The sequence below is a fragment of the Myotis myotis genome, unplaced genomic scaffold, assembly GCF_014108235.1.
Source record: "Myotis myotis isolate mMyoMyo1 unplaced genomic scaffold, mMyoMyo1.p scaffold_m19_p_62, whole genome shotgun sequence".
Taxonomy (NCBI): Eukaryota; Metazoa; Chordata; class Mammalia; order Chiroptera; family Vespertilionidae; genus Myotis; species Myotis myotis.
In genome coordinates, this window is record NW_023416371.1 from 306,863 (window position 1) to 323,871 (window position 17,009).

At 38.7% G+C, this 17,009-nt stretch overlaps 1 protein-coding gene across 3 annotated transcripts in view; it reads right to left on the reverse strand.

Moving 5' to 3' along the window:
- Window positions 1–1,003: 1,003 nt before the first annotated feature.
- ZC3H8 (zinc finger CCCH-type containing 8) overlaps window positions 1,004–17,009 on the reverse strand; it is a 36,728-nt gene continuing 20,722 nt past the window's right edge. For all 3 annotated transcript variants that reach the window (XM_036315869.1, XM_036315868.1, XM_036315866.1), the window contains exons 7-11: window positions 15,434–15,556; window positions 14,957–15,068; window positions 12,923–13,032; window positions 11,584–11,635; window positions 1,004–1,595 (exon numbers count right to left, since the gene is read on the reverse strand). In XM_036315869.1, the coding sequence (XP_036171762.1) occupies window positions 11,606–11,635; window positions 12,923–13,032; window positions 14,957–15,068; window positions 15,434–15,556 (375 nt within the window). In that variant the 3' untranslated portion in view covers window positions 1,004–1,595; window positions 11,584–11,605. The remainder of the gene's footprint in view (window positions 1,596–11,583; window positions 11,636–12,922; window positions 13,033–14,956; window positions 15,069–15,433; window positions 15,557–17,009) is intronic.

Sequence of the window (17,009 nt, forward strand, 5' to 3'; positions counted from 1 at the left end):
ATTCCTCACCTGAGGGTATTTCTCCTTTGATTTTTTTTTTTTTTGAGAGTGGGAGGGGGAGAGAGAAACATTCATGTGAGAGAGACACATCCATTGGTTGCCTCCCGCACCGGCCCCAACCAGGGCTGGGATAGAACCTGCAACCCAGGTTTGTGCCCTTGACTGGGAATCCAACTGCGTGAGCCACTCGGCCAGGGCCCAGTCACTTTTGATCTATGTGACAGCTCACAAGAAGCTATATTCTCAAGGCATCTTCATCTGAACAGACTGTCGCGATTAAAAACCTTCTGGGCTCCTTAGGGAAATGGCTGATTTGAAGGCTGAGGTGGGAATGTACGAAGTGAGCTGGAGCTCCTCAGGCAAGTCCGTCCGGCTAGCTGGCAGAATTCAGTAACATGAAGACTCAAGTTCCCAGGGCTCGCACAGCAGGGCAGCTTCCAGGCTGGCAGGCCCTCCCTCTGCTTCTCGTCTTTGATTTCAGGAGGTGCCCAGTGTCTTTTAAAGGTTCATCTGATCAGCTGAGACCCACCCAGGAACATCTCCTTTTTGTTAAACTCAAAACCAACTGACCCAAGACCTTAATTAAATCAAAGGTATAACTGCTTCATCTTTATCTGTATCATAAACTAGTCCTGGGAGTGAAATCCCTCACACTCACAGAAATGCCCACTCATCGAGGGTTGGAGTCACCAGGCAAGTCTTGGGAGCCATCTGAGAATTCTGCCTTCCACAGCCTGGCTGGGTGGCTCAGCTGGTTGGGGCATCATCCTGCTACCCCAAGGTTACAGGTTTGGTCCCCAGTCAGGGCACATACAAGAATCAACCAATGAATATATAAATAAGTGGAACAACAAGTCATTGGCTCTCTCTCCCCATTTCCTCTAGCTCTCTACAAAAAAAAAAATCTACCTATCAATCAATCAATCAATCAATCAATCAAGAACTCTGCCTACACAAAGGGGGCAGGGGAAGTGACAGAAACCACTCTTTCATAAAAAACCTCTTTGTTTTCATAATTTATTAATCCAAAATAAATTTCATAACAAATTTTATTTCACAGTAAACTTTTGACTATATACATGTACAACTTCAGTTTAAAATTACATTCAAATCTAAACATGTCACCAACCTAACAAGAGCCATTATTCATGTACTAATAAAAATAAACTGACAATTAAAATGTGACATTATACCAACTGAAAAAGACACTCCAACCTTAGAGATTTTAACTACAAACACGTACCTCAGAATTAGTGACATAATAACCAAAAATGTTTACTTCCCCCACATTTTTAAATGATGTAAAGGAGGGTTGCACATTTCACAGGAACCAACACCACTTTGAGGTGAGCTGGGCAGCTTGTCCCTCCCTAGTCAACATGCACATTCTCTCCTCTCCTCTCAGCCCTCTAAATAGGTCCTTTCCTTGTGGATGTCGTGTTTCCTCCTTTCTCACACCGGCTTCGTGCTGTGTGCTGTCAACAGGAGCCGAGGCAGTGAACGCAGCCTTCGGTGGAGAGGGGTGAGCAGAAAGGTGGACTCGGACAATGAATGTAGGTTTGATTCTTGGCTCATATTTATCACCTTGCCTTTGGCTGCAGATAACAGAGAACTCAAATCAAAATGGCTCAAACAGTAAAGAATAAAAAGAAATTGTACATATATAATTTCACGTGGTATATGTAACATGCAGGCTGAAGGACGGCTCTCTCCTCACTAAGGCTGCTGAATTCCATGGCTCAGCTACCGAGGACCAGCTTCTTCCCAGGTTTCTCCTGTCAACCTCAGCGGGTTTGCTAGCTCCCCCTGAAGTCCTGAGACAGCTGCATCCGCTCTGGGTGTCATATTCAGACATGGCAACGTCTAGCCTCTTCCTGTGTATCTCAAGAGATGATCACTTTCCCAGCAGTGTACCAGAGGATCTGTGTCCCTATTTCAAGCCTGAACCAACTGCTGGCAAAGAGTGGCACTTCTAATATTTGTTGGGGCCAGTGTTTTTCAACCTTGGCTGTGCTTCAGAATCACCTGGAAGCTACTGAAAATCTCATGTTCGCATCCCAGCCCCCAACCCCGAATCAGAATTTCCGGGAGTGGGCCCCAGGCACCCTATCTTTTACAGAGCTTCCTAGCTGATCCCAATGTGACGCCAAGGTGGAAATCACAACTCTAGACCCTTGTTGCTACACCCTAAGGGTTGGGGCCAGGGCCGTCATACACAAAGCACAGATCAGCCATGGACAAGAAGGGACACCTCAGCGAAACTGGAATTCTGTTAGGAAGGGAAGCACACATGCATGATGTTCACAACTAAGAACAAGAACTGGGTGGCCTTCTTACAGACACGGCTTCCTCATCTGTGAATAGCAAAGCTGGATTTCACCCCATAATCCCTATGTGGAGCTGTGACAGGTATTAAGGAGGACTTCATGTGTATGATCCTAGCATTTCTTCAGCAGCTGCTTACCCTGAGATACTCTGATCCCACTAAACCCCAGTGTGGTGTTGGTGCTTCTAACCGGAAGTCTGAGCCCCTGTTATTCAGACCAGATCACCCAATCACAGCATTTTGACCTCTACAAGCAATTTTGTAAGAAATCCATAACCATAACCCCCTAATGGTTATGCTTATCAGAAACTAGTCAGTGAACCGAGACAACTGTGCAGGAAGTGAGGGACAAGTCACTTAACATCTCTGATCGGAATTCCTTCAGTTCTACAACTGGATCAAGTCAAAACACCAAAAAGCTACACACGTGGTTTATCTTACAAACTGACAAAAGTTGAGTTTTACTGTTGTGGCATTTAGTAAGTGACCACAAAAATTTATATGAAACCTGTCATGCAGGATCTTAGAAATTAAAATGCTGTCCATTCTATTCAGTGAATTCCATAATGAAGACCTACATAAGAACTGTTTTTTATGAAATTACAATTAGGAGAGGTTTTGCATCTACCTTTCTGATAATAAAAGATAAATAGATAAACTACTCATCCTTTTTGTTTTGGCTCAAAAAAAAAGCAGATATAAATTTAAAACAGCCATGATAACCATGCTGGCCACACACGTGTAAATCCATATACAGCTTTTCCCTTTCAGCTTTCTTACTTATATTTCCGCTGGTCCTCATTCTTTAACCAACTATGGTTTCATTATACATGGGCTTGTTTGGAGCTGCAGGGGTCAGTGAGATTTAGTTCCCAGGAGTAAACCAAGGGGGGCAGAGTGGAGCAAACGGCAGCAGGAACTAAACCTCGGTAGGCTGAGATGGCGAGACTACAGAGAACGTAAAAGGCAGACAAGCAGCTCCCCACTCAGGGCACTACACAGTGAAGGCGCAGGTGAAGCAGTGCACTGGGAAATCTGCCCTCTAAGGAAAAGAAAGTGGAAATGGAGGCAGATCGGTTGGAAAGGGCTGCAATAATACAGCTATAAGAAAAGCTAAGAATTATATGATGGTCAAATGAATATTAAAAATATATGCAAGAGTAAAACATATGGTGATAGATGGAGATTTGACTTTGGGTGTTAAACACACAATGCAATATAAAGATGATGTATTATAGGGTTGTACACCTGAAACCTACGTAATTTTATTAACCAATGTCATCTCAATAAATTTAATTTTGAAATAAAAGTATTAGAAAAAAATTTTAAGTAAAATAAGTTTTCTGTAAAACAAACAAATAAACAAATGCAAACAAATTTCCAGTTGCAATGCAGAATCTGAAACCACATCAAGGAATGATCTACCCAGTGGTCGGCAAACAGCGGCTCACGAGCCACTGAGTGTGGCTCTTCCACAAAATACCGACTTCTGCGCATGGGCCACGAAGTTTCAATTGCACTCTACATGCGCACCCGCACGTGGTATTTTGTGGAAGAGCCACACTCAAGGGGCCAAAGAGCCGCATGTGGCTCGCGAGCCGCAGTTTGCCAACCACTGATCTACACTGTTACATGAAAATACATTAGTCTGTATTACAGGTTGGATGGGTGTTTTGCCCATGCATAATTTTGTGATGTCATGCATTGCTTATTTGGAAAATGTTAGTTTACTAATTTATGCAGATCTTTCAAATGTTCTACTATACAGTATTTTAAAAATCACATTCTTTAATATCACCAACCAACTTCACCAAAAGAATGTTTAAGTACAGAAAAGCTTTCAAGCTCAGAGGCAGATAAAATGTTCTGATATTGTCCTTTGTGCTCAAAAGCCAGAATTTTACCATTGAAAACAAATTATTTTCCATTGTTTTCCTTGAAGTGACAGGGTCACTCCATTCATTTGTGGAAAAGCGCCTGCCAAACCGCCACATCTGAAGAAACGAGTTGGCCCCCACAGTTGTTCTTTGAAGTAAAGAGTATTCATAAAGACACACAGCTGATTCAGCTTCAACTCAGATAATAGCACAAGTGCTCTTCCTCAAAACACCACTTAGTGTGGAAATGTAAATACGTGATAATATCTTTCCATTTTGCTAGACATGATGATGAAAGACGAGAACTCAAGAACTGAAGTTTAATAGCATGAATACTTTTTACTGCCTCATCCAGGGCATTCATAAATGAAACTGGCGCCTGATGCAGATGTTTTCAGAGAACCTTCTTCAACTTTTAGAAACTAGACAGTCCCATTGGACCTTTCTAGTGGAAATGCCTCTTCTGTTTGCCCATTAAGTACAATGCTGACTTTCTTACTAAGTGTAACATTATATCATGTTAAGAAAACATCCATCCAATGATCTCATATGTAGAAAATTTACTTAAAGATTCCACAGAAAAGTTAGAATAAACAAATTCAACAAAATAGTAGAATACACAGTCAACAAACAAATATCTGTAACATTTCTATACAATGATGGTAAACAATCTGAAAAGGAAATTAAGAAAATAATTCCATTTAATATATCTCAAAAGAATTAAAATACTTAGGAATTAACTTGACCAAAAGGGGAAAAGCTGTACAGTGAAAACTCTGAAACATTGCTGAAAGAATTTAAAGAAGAAATAAAAAATGGAAAGACTCCCGGTTCATGTGTTAAAAGACTTAATATGATTAAGTTGTCAATATTATACAGTGACCTACAGATTCAATATAATCCCTACCAAAATCACAATGACACTTTTTTTTTTTTTTTTGCAGAGAGAGAGAAATCTACCCTAAAATTTGTATGAAATCTTAAGGGGTCCCAATTAGCCAAAACAAAGTTGAAAAAGAACAAAGACGAATGGAATAGAATACAGAGCCTAGAAATAAACTCTCACATATTTCAATAAGAAGCCAAGATCATTCAATGAGGAAAGGACAGTGCTTTCAATAAATGGTGCTGGGAAAACTGGATATCCATATGCAAAACAATGAGGTTTTGGCCCTTACCTAATACCATATACAAAATTAACAAAAAATGGATCAAAGACCTAAACATAAGAGCCAGAGCTACAAAACTCTTACAAGAAAATATAGGATAAAAGCTTAATGACACTGGATTTGCAGTGATTTCTTAAATATGACACCAAAGGCACAGAAAGTAAAAACAAATTTGTCTTCATAAAAATTTTTAAATCTTATGCATCAAAGGATACTATCAACAGAATGAAGAGGCAACCCAACAGAATGGGAGAAAATATTTGCAAATGATATATATCGTAAGTGATTAATATCTAATATCCAGAATATAGAGAATTCCTAAAAACTTAACTATAAAAACAAACACCCAATTCAAAATTGGGCAAAGAACTTCAATAGACATTTCTCTGAAGAAGATAAACACATGGCCAATAAGCACATGAAAAGATGCTCAACATCACTGATCATTAAGGAAATGCCAATAAAAACTACAAGATACCACCTCCAAAAAACAAAAACAAAAAAACAAACAAAATAATGTTGGTGTGGATATGGAGAAATTGGAATCCTGTGTACTCCTGCTGGGAATGTGAAGTGGTACAGCTGCTGGGGAAAACAGTATGGTGGTTCCTCAAAAAATTAAAAATAGAATTACCATATGATCTAGCAATTCTACTTCTGGATATATATTCACAATTGAAAATATGGTTTCAAAAGATATTTGTATACCCATGTCTATAACAGCATCATTCACAATAGTTAAAACATGAAAGCAACTCAAGTGACCATTAACAGATGAATGAATGAGTAAAATGTGGTATATACATACAATGGAATATTATTCAGCCTTACCATTAAATAAAGTAAATGATTAGCTGCACTTCTTCCTTTCTCCCTACAGCCACAGTCACATTCTTTTTCGTGTAATATAGCAGCTCCCCCCACACAGAAAGTATAAAAAAAAAGAATGTACTTCCTACTCCTTGACTTCGGAGTTGGACATGTGACTGACTTTGGCCAACGGTTGTATGTAAATGTGATGCAAACAGGACCTCTTGAGCTGCTAGGAAAAGAACATGCCCAGCCAGCCTACTGGTCCCAGGAAGACAAATGTGGGGCAGAGCCATCCCAGTGGACCTGCTACATAAGTACAGCCAACCCAACCATCTGCAGCTGCAGGAAAAAGAAATTTTTATTTTTACCTGGTATGGAGAGTTTGTGGTAGTTTGTTAACATCATTATTGTGGCAAATGTTAACTGATATAATTTCAGTTCAAGGAATCTATTTATATAAAAACCCTGGGTGTAACATCACGACCACGACCGAGGCTAGACCAACCGGAAGGAAGTCAGTCCTGCAGGGGTTGTCTTGGCAACGGCTGTGCCCTCCCCAAGCTGTTTCCCAGAGCTGTTTCCGGTAAGGGCGAGGTTTGAAGCAGGAACCTACCCTCAGAGCGTGGAGGCAGATCTTAATTGGACAGATACATGCAAGAAAATGAAACTAGACCACCAACTTATACCATACACAAAAATAAACTCAAAATGGATAAAGGACTTAAATGTACGACAGGAAACCATAAAAATTCTAGAAGAATCCAAAGGCAACAAAATCTCAGACATATGCCGAAGCAATTTCTTCACTGATACAGCTCCTAGGGCACTTGAAACTAAAGAGAAAATGAACAAATGGGACTACTTCAAAATAAAAAGCTTCTGCACAGCAAAAGAAACCATCAACAAAACAACGAGAAAACCCACTGTGTGGGAAAACATATTTGCCAATGTCATATCTGATAAGGGCCTAATCTCCAAAATTTATAGGGAACTCATACAACTTAACAAAAGGAAGATAAACCACCAATCAAAAAATGGGCAAAGGACCTAAATAGACACCTTTCAAAAGAGGACATTCAGAAAGCCAAGAGACATATGAAAACATGCTCAAAGTCACTAATCATCCGAGAGATGCAAATCAAAACAACAATGAGGTATCATCTCACACCTGTCAGACTGGCTATCATCAACAAATCAACAAACGACAAGTGCTGGAGAGGATGTGGAGAAAAAGGAACACTTGTGCACTGCTGGTGGGAATGCAGACTGGTGCAGCCACTATGGAAGACAGTATGGAGTTTCCTCAAAAAACTACAAATGGAACTACCATTTGACCCTGTGATCCCACTTCTAGGAATATATCCCAGGAAACCAGAAACACCAATCAGAAAGGATATATGCACCCATATGTTCTTAGCAGCACAATTCACCATAGCTAAGATCTGGAAACAGCCTAAGTGCCCATCAGTAGATGAATGGATTAGAAAACTGTGGTACATCTACACGATGGAATACTATCCTGCTGTAAAAAAGAAGGAACTCCTACCATTTGCAATGGCATGGATGGAACTGGAGAGCATTATGCTAAGTGAAATAAGCCAGTCAATGAAGGAAAAATACCACATGATCTCACTCATTCATGGATAATAGAGACCATTATAAACTTTTGAACAGTAATAGATACAGAGGCAGAGCTGCCTCAAACAGATTGTCAAACTGCAGCGGGAAGGCCAGGGAAAGTTGGGGGGCAGGAGGGAGGGGTATAAGAGATCAACCGAAGGACTTGTATGCATGCATATATGCATAACCAATGGACATGGGACGCTGGGGGGTGGTGGAGGCCAGGGGATAGTCAAGGGCGGGGAAAAAAAAAAGACACATATGTAATACCCTTTGTAATACTTTAAGCAATTAAAAAATAAATAATAATAAAAAAAAAAGTTTTAATACATTATATTAGAGGTCGTGGTAGTACTATTTTACCCACAGCGTCTACAGGAATTGCTGCAAATTTACTTCTCGGTGGAAGCACCTTTCATTCCCAATATAAATTACCCATTCCACTAAATGAAACTTCAATTTCTAGACTCGATATAAACAGTGAAGTTGCTAAAACTATTAAAAAGGCCCAACTTCTCATTATTGATGAGTGCACCATGGCACTAGTCATGCTATAAACGCCATGGACAGATTACTAAGAGAAATTTGAATTTTGTATTTGGTGGGAAAGTTCTCCTTCTTGGAGGGGATTTTCGACAATGTCTCAGTATTGTACCGCATGCTATGCGATCGGCCATAGTACAAACGAGTTTAAAGTACTGCAATGTTTGGGGATGTTTCAGAAAGTTGTCTCTTACAACAAATATGAGATCAGAGGATTCTGCTTAAAGTGGATGGTTAGTAAAACTTGGAGATGGCAAAAATAGCAGTTTTCATTTAGGAATGGATATTATTGAAATTCCCCGTGAAATGATTTGTAATGGATCTATTATTGAAGCTACCTTTGAAAATACTCTACCTATAGATAATATTAAAAATATTTAAACATGCAATTCTTTGTCCAAAAAATGAGCACGTTCAAAAAGCAAATGAAGAAATTTTGGATATACTCAATGGAGATTTTCACACATATTTGAGTGATGATTCCATTGATTCCACAGGTGATGCTGATAAAGAAAATTTTCCCATCGAATTTCTTAATAGTATTACTCCTTTGGGAATGCCATGCCATAAATTAAAATTGAAAGTGGGTGCAATCATCATGCTATTGAGAAATCTTAATAGTAAATGGGGTCTTTGTAATGGTACCAGATTTATTGTCAAAAGATTGCAACCTAACATTATCGAAGATGAAGTATTAACAGGATATGCAGAGGGAGAGGTTGTTCTGATTTCAAGAATTGATTTGTCCCCATCTGACACTGGCCTCCCATTTAAATTGATTCAACCAGTTTCCTGTGATGCCAGCATTTGTGATGACTATTAATAAATCACAAGGACAAACTCTAGACTGAGTAGGCATATTCCTACCTGAACCCATTTTCGCACATGGTCAGTTATATGTTGCTTTCCCTTGAGTTTGAAGGGCATGTGACGTTACAGTTAAAGTTCTAAATACTTCAGCACAAGGGAAATTAGTCAAGCACTCTGAAAGTGTTTTCACTCTTAATGTGGTATACAGGGAGATATTAGAATAAGTTTAATCACTTTATCAGTCATTGTTTGCATCACTGTTGTTTTTATATCATGTTTTTGTTGTTTTTATATCATGATTTTGTTGTTTTCATATCATGATTTTGTCGTTTTTATATCATGCCTCTGTTGTTATATCCTGTTGTTACTATTTATTTAATAAATTTATCTATTATTTTCATATACATTTTACTAATTTCCTTTCATCTCTCACACTTATACTATAGAGAAAGGGCAAATAGCAATATTAAAATATTTCCGCTAGCCAAAACCGGTTTGGCTCAGTGGATAGAGCGTCGGCTTGCGGACTGAAAGGTCCCAGGTTCGATTCCGGTCAAGGGCATGTACCTGGGTTGCAGGCACATCCCCCAGTGGGGAGATGTGCAGGAGGCAGCTGATCGATGTTCCTCTCTCATCGATGTTTCTAACTCTCTATCTCTCCCTTTCTCTCTGTGAAAAATCAATAAAATATATTAAAAAAAAAAAAAAAAAAAAGACAGAAAAGACTTCTCCATTAAAAAAAAAAAAAAAAAAAATATTTCCGCTAATTAATTCCCTTTTAACGTGCACGAATTTCATGCACCGGGCTACTAGTTAAAATATAAAGGTAAAAAGTAAAACTTAAAAAAATATTAAAGTATTTTATAGCTTCATGACTGGGAAGGATTTCTTAAATAAGATATGAAACACAAAATATACCATAAGAAAAAAATTGCCAAAATAATTCTGCTCATTGAGACACCTCAAAAAAAGTGAAAAGACAGCCCACAAAATGGAAAAAAACCTGCCACACATACCTCACAAAGGATTATACGCGGAATATGTAAAACCAATTTATAGAGGACAATCAGCCCAATAAGCAAAGACATTCATGAAAATAAAGCTATGGGCCCTAGCCAGTTTAGCTCAGTGGATAGAGCATTGGCCTGAAGACTGAAGGGGCCAGGATTCAATTCTGGTCAAGGACACATGCCTGGGTGTCAGGCTCAATCCCCAGAAGGGAGCATGCAGGAGACAGCCAATCAATGATTCTCTCTCATCATTGATGTTTCTTTCTCTCCCTTCCTGTCTGAAATCAATAAAAATATATTAAAAATAAGTACATAAGCCCTAACCAGTTTGGCTCAGTGGATAGAGCGTCGGCCTATGGACTGAAGGGTCCCAGGTTCGATTCCGGTCAAGGGCATGTACCTTGGTTGCGGGCACATCCCCAGTAGGAGGTGTGCAGGAGGCAGCTGATCGATGTCTCTCTCTCATCGAAGTTTCTAACTCTCTATCCCTCTCCCTTCCTCTCTGTAAAAAAATCAATAAAATATATTTTTAAAAAATAAGTACATAAAATAAAGCTATGGACACGATTTTTCCACCTACTAAATTGGTTAAAAAAAAAATTGTTGGCAAGTGGATCAAAAGCTCTTTAACACAATTGGTGGGAGTACAAACTGTTACAAGCACTTTACAGAAGATTGGTATCATCTTAAATATTAAGATAATGCAACAACTCTATTCCTTAGTATACACCCAGGATAACTCACACACTTTTGTATCAGGAGACATGAACATGATTATTTGTAGTAACAGTGTGTATTTAAAAAACTGAAAATAACCTCAGTGTTCATCAATAAAAAAACTAAATAAACTATAACATACTCAATTATTAAAATACTATGTAGGAGTAAAAGTGAATGAATGACAGCTGCATGCGTTTACATAAATCTTAGAAGGATAATGTTGAGTGAGAACAGCAAGTCACCAATAAATACAGAGGATGATAGTATTTAAATAAAACCCAAACACAAGCACAACTAAATATACTACTTAGTGAACTATGTACCTTTGGTAAATTTACAAAGAAACAGAGGAGGAAAATAAAAATGTAAAAGATAGTGACAAACGCAGAGGAGGAAGCAGGTCCATGGAGACCCATAATATACAGGGTAATACTCTTTAACAGCTGATTTCTATTACATTTTGAAAATAAATGTATTTCAATAAACACTGCCTTTGTAATTTTTCAAAGTGTGCAAACATTTTTTGGGACACCCTATATATCTATGCATATGCACCAAATATTTTATCATTTTTTTAGTGGGGGAGTAAAGAGAAAATTACTTCTATTTAAGAAAATGGAAAAGGTCCTGTTTCCATGCCAACTTCTAGAGATGTTTCGGAAAAAAAAAAAAAATGCACTAAATCTTAATTTTACCTTATTTTTATGTTTTTGGTTTTCATGATGACTTCTTTTCAGTGTTTAAAACCTAATATGAAAAAAAACAATCATTTTATGCATATCACATATACCATAATACTCGTAATTTTTCTCATGATCCAATAATATTCATCCTAGTAATCATCTAATGTTGACTGTAAGAGAAACTGAAAAACAAATTTTATATGCCATTTTCCCATACATATTTCATACTAACAAACAAATAAATATTTGGTATGACTTCTAATTCTAGAGTAACCCTTCAGATTTTACAACCTAAAAATATCTAGAAACTAGAGGCCTGGTGCACGAAATTCGTGCATGGGGGGGAAGGGTGAGGTCCCTCAGCCTGGCCTGCACCCTCTCCGATCCAGGATTCCTCTCACAATCTGGAACCACTGGCTCCTAACCGCTCCCCTGACTGCCTGCCTGATGCCCCTAACTGCTCCCCTGCCAGCCTGATCCCCCTAACTACTCTCCCCTCCTGGCCTGATCCACCTAACTGCCTATCTGCTCTCCCGTCCTGGCCTGATCCCCCTAACTGCCTATCTGCTCTCCCCTCCTGGCCTGATTCCCCTGCCTATCTGTTCTCCCTTCCTCTCCGCACCCTTTGGATCCCCAGCACAGGCATGCTGAGAGCTTTTTGCTGCGGCCCCGTCCCTGCCCCCCGTCCTGATTGGTTGTTACGTGACGGCACCCCAGCGAATTTGCATATTCCTCTATTGTTAGTATAGATAAGCACCTTTGAGTTTCTAACATTTGCATGTGTTCAAAACAACTGTCACAATATGGTATGGCTTAGTTTTAAAATAATCTTTTATTTTCACTTATATGTCAATTTAATTTTTGAGACTTGCTCCAAATAACATATGGGAAATGATAGAATATAAATGACTATTACTTTTCAATTATCCTTTCTCACAGACTGAAAGAATATTTAAAGAAAAGGCTTGAAAGAGCTAGAATATTCTGTAATGTGACTCTAAAATATTTATCAACCAACCAATGATCCTTAACTTTCCTTACCTTTCTCCTATTTGCTGTTTCCTTTTTTAGCTTAGCTATTAACATTTCTAACTACATTCAAGGTTCTAAGAATACTCAAATTAATACCAGCAACGAGTGTAAATTTTCCTTCAAGCTACAAGGAAAAATATAAAAATGAATAATAATATTCTAAGCTGAAGTAAATTCTCAGATTATCAGTCCTAATATATGCTATTTGCTAAGATAGGAGGCATGTTCCTCCAAGAACAATAGCTTTTCAAATTCTCACCCTTAATTCAAACAAATTCTTTAAAAAATAACAACAAAAGATGACTAAAACTGTACTTACTTTAACCAAAAGTTCCTGTGTTTCAGCAGTCAGAGGAGCATGGGAAAACTTGCAGCCCTCGCCTTGATAACATTTTGCTCCTGTGTGATAAAACTTGCAAGGATATTCATGTATCCCAAATGTTAAGGAAGAGAACAATCTTAATCCAACTAAAACAATTTGTGATGACTTTGATATAAGTAAGAGGTGTGGCTCTAGCCCAGCTGTGGGCAAACTACGACACGCGCCCGTTCGGCTGTTCTAGCCGGCCCACGGAGCCGAAAGAGCGGAGGGTTCTCTTGCTCTCCCCTCCGCTCCTTCACCAGCAGCAGTGTTAACATGTATTAGTTCACACAAACACTCCATCCATGCTTTTGTTCCGGCCCTCCGGTCCAGTTTAAGAACCCATTGTGGCCCTTGAGTCAAAAAGTTTGTCCACCCCTGCTCTAGCCCATTAGCTCAATTGGTTGTTAGAGCAGTGGTTTGCAACCTTGGCTGCACATTAGCATTACCTGGGAATCTTTTTAAATTCCTGATGTCTGGGCCTCATCCTCCAGAAATTGTTACTAATGTTGTGGTCCCACCCCATAACAAAGAAACAGAATTTCCGGAGGATGAGGCCCAGAAATCAGGATTTTTAAAAAGATTCCCAGGTGATTCTAATGTGCAGCCAAAGTTGACAACCACTGGGTTAGAGCATCATTCTGATGCTCTAGGTTACGGGTCTGATCCCCAGTCAGAGCACATACAAGAATCAGCCAGTGAATGCATAAATAAATGGAACAACAAACTGACGTTTCTCTCTCTTCTCACTCTCTTCTTCCCTCTCTCTTTAAAATCCTATATAATAAAGAGGTAATATGCAAACTGACCATTACATCCTCACAAGATGGCTGCCTACGACCAGGCCGGCAGGGAAGTTAGTGAGGGATGACCAAATGACTGAACAAGCAGCCTGCGTGGGGTAACCAGGCTTGCGGGGGGGCCATAAGGGGCGACCAGGCCGGCGGGGGGTGGGAGGGGGCAGTTGGGGGCAACCAGGCCAGCATGGGGTGCAGTAAGGGGTGACCAGGCCAGCAGATAAGGGGGCAGTTAGGAGCGACCAGGGCGGCAGGGAGGGGGCAGTTGGGGGCGACCTGGCCGGCAGCAGGGGGCAGTTGGGGGCAACCAGGCAGGTGAGTGATTAGGAGCCAGCGGTCCAGGATTGTGAGAGGGATGTCCGACTGCCAATTTAGGCCTGATCCCAAGGATCGGGCCTAAACCGGCAGTCGGACATTCCCTGAGGGGTCCCGGATTGAAGAGGGTGAAGGCTGGGCTGAGGGGGACCTCCCCCCATGCACAAATTTCATGCACTGGGCCTCAAGTCAATAAAATTTTAAAAGAAAAGAGATGTGTATTTTAAATACCCTGAGAAGTGTGATTATTTTTAAAACATTCTTTTGGGGTAGAGAAATTAAAGTCAATGACAATGTTATGTCTTAACAACTCTGAATCCTTCATGTATAAGAATCAATTTATACAATGTCAACATTGTTTCCCAGGAAAAAAAATCTCAGGTTAGAATTTGTGATTTCCTGTTCTAATGACTAAAAGTAATCAAAGGTGTTATTACCTTAAAATGTTCATGTTTTTACAACATGTCTGTACCCTATGTTCTGAAGTAAGGGTTAGCTTCAAATCAAGGAAAAGTTAACCCCTACAGAATATAAAATATACAGAAAACAAGCATTCCCAAATAATGAAGTCCTGCCTCTGTTAGATTCAATGACTGAATGTCACAGCAGAAATTCTGACAAAGTCTTTCTGGACTTAAACAGGTCTCACAAACCTACTATACTTCATGTGAGAGACTTTCTAAGGGATCCCTCTTTTCTTACGTGAAATAAAAAATCTATATACAACTGAATCACTTCAATAGTGAGTTGGGCTTGGATAATAAAGTATGGCTTGTCTTTGCCATAGCTAAGACACTGGTTCCATTCAAAATTGTACATATTTTAAATGTTCACATAAGTGCTTATGAAGAGTAAAGTTATATCTTGTGATAAAGGATATTATGCAAATACAGACAGTTTTCAGCTTTGGTACAATATCCTTGTACATAAAATTTACACATTTCCTTTTTCTTCTCTATCTCTGCATCATGATCAAATTTACATTCGTCTCCCTGGGCCAAAAGAAGAAACAAAAAAATTATTTTTCACAGTTAACTCATTACAATTCCTACTAAATTTTAGATAAACAAATAATTCCAGAAAAAAATAGTCTTAGAAGCTATATGGTTCAATTCTTAGAGTTATCATATTTATCTACTTAAAATTTTAGAGGCCTAAACATCTGTAATACAAAACATTTTTAAAAAATTATCTTTCTTAAACTTAAAAAAGTATTTTAGTAAAATTTTCTAAGTGAACATTTTCCAGGAGGAAACAGGTATGCTTTTAGAGTGTTTAATGGAAATAGGAGTCAATCTTAGTACATTTTTGCTACACCTTCCATTTTAGTATGTTTTTGCTTACACGTTTTTCGTACCTTAATACATTTCCTTTCAAGGAAATATTTACAAACTTGCTTTCCCTTTCGCTCCACTGTATGTTGGTTGATGAACCCCTGACTCATTTGCACGTGCTGCTGATTCTCTTTAGGTTTATCATCCTTTGAAAACAAAAACAAAAAACTAAATGTGAGAAATGGAAAATGAAATATTTTATTTCATTGCACAAATTATTTTAAAACACATACAAAACATTAAAAAGTAATTTTTCTAAATTGACCTTCACATATAAGATCTGGACTTTTGTACACCAGTTGAAAAGTGAATGTTTTGCCAGCTTCAACAGCATTCTATCATTGAACTTTAGTATTTATACAATTTGAATATTTTATTGTACTTTGCCATTACTTTTTTAAATGAATAAAAAAAATAAAAGTGCTACTACTTGTGATAGAGAGCGAAATGTAAGAGCAAGTCTCTTTATTTTTATTTTTTAAAATATTTTTTATTGATTTCAGAGAGGAAAGGAGAGGGAGAAATAGAAACATCAATGATGAAAAATAATCATTGATCGGCTGCCTCCTGCACGCCCCCTACTGGGATCGAGCCCATAACCTGGGCATGTGCCCTGACCGGGAATCAAACATTGTGCTCCTGGTTCATAGGTCGATGCTCAACCACTGAGCCATACCAGCCAGGCAAGAACAAAGCTCTTTAGAAAAATGGAGACAAAACTGGAAATCATAAAAACTAAAAGCAGTGTAATGTTTCATGTCAATGAGATGCTCTGGGTGTGAGCTAAGTATACTAACCAGCTCAAATGAACAAATGTAGCCCAACCTAAGTGGATCATTTGGTTAAGTGTTGACCTGTGCACCAAAAGGTGTGAGATCAAGGCACATACCTGGGTTGAGAGTTTGATCGCCAGTCAGGGAGCATAAGAAAGGCAACCGATCGGTTGGTATTTCTCTCTCTCCATTCCTCTCTAAGCATGTCTTCAGGTGAGGATAAAAAAAATAACAAAAAACAAATGTAACCAGAACTAGAACTATCCCCTCAAAGATGGTGATAAAGGTATAAAAACAAAAGGAGATCTCATAATACATTTTAGCTCTCTAGAAGCATAAACCACTGCTAGTGTGTTAACTTGTAATACAGCCTCTAGCTTCTGCACATCAAATTTCTTAATAGTTTGAGAAATACAAAGAAGGGAGGTGGCTGTATGTTTATATGTCTGCTTCATAATAATGTCAAATTTCCACTGAGCACTATCAAATAATTGTCTTATAAATACGTCAATTTAAATCTTTGGTTCTCTTATTAAATTGTAACATATATACTTAGATTTGTTTCTCATATAGAAAAGCTCTCAGCTTTGGCTGAATAACCTTTTAAGTAACTATAAACCAAATGAAAGGAAATACTCATGGGGGTGGGGGTCAGAACACAAAGTGCCAGCGCTGGCCTGGCCCTGGGTGGTCATGACAGTCATCTGAAACCTCAGGGCCTGATTCCTCATTTGTAAAATATGGGGGCGGAGCAAGATTGTATATAAATATACAATTTAGTATTTCTAGTAATTTAGCACATGTCCCTTTGGACAAACCTGATAAA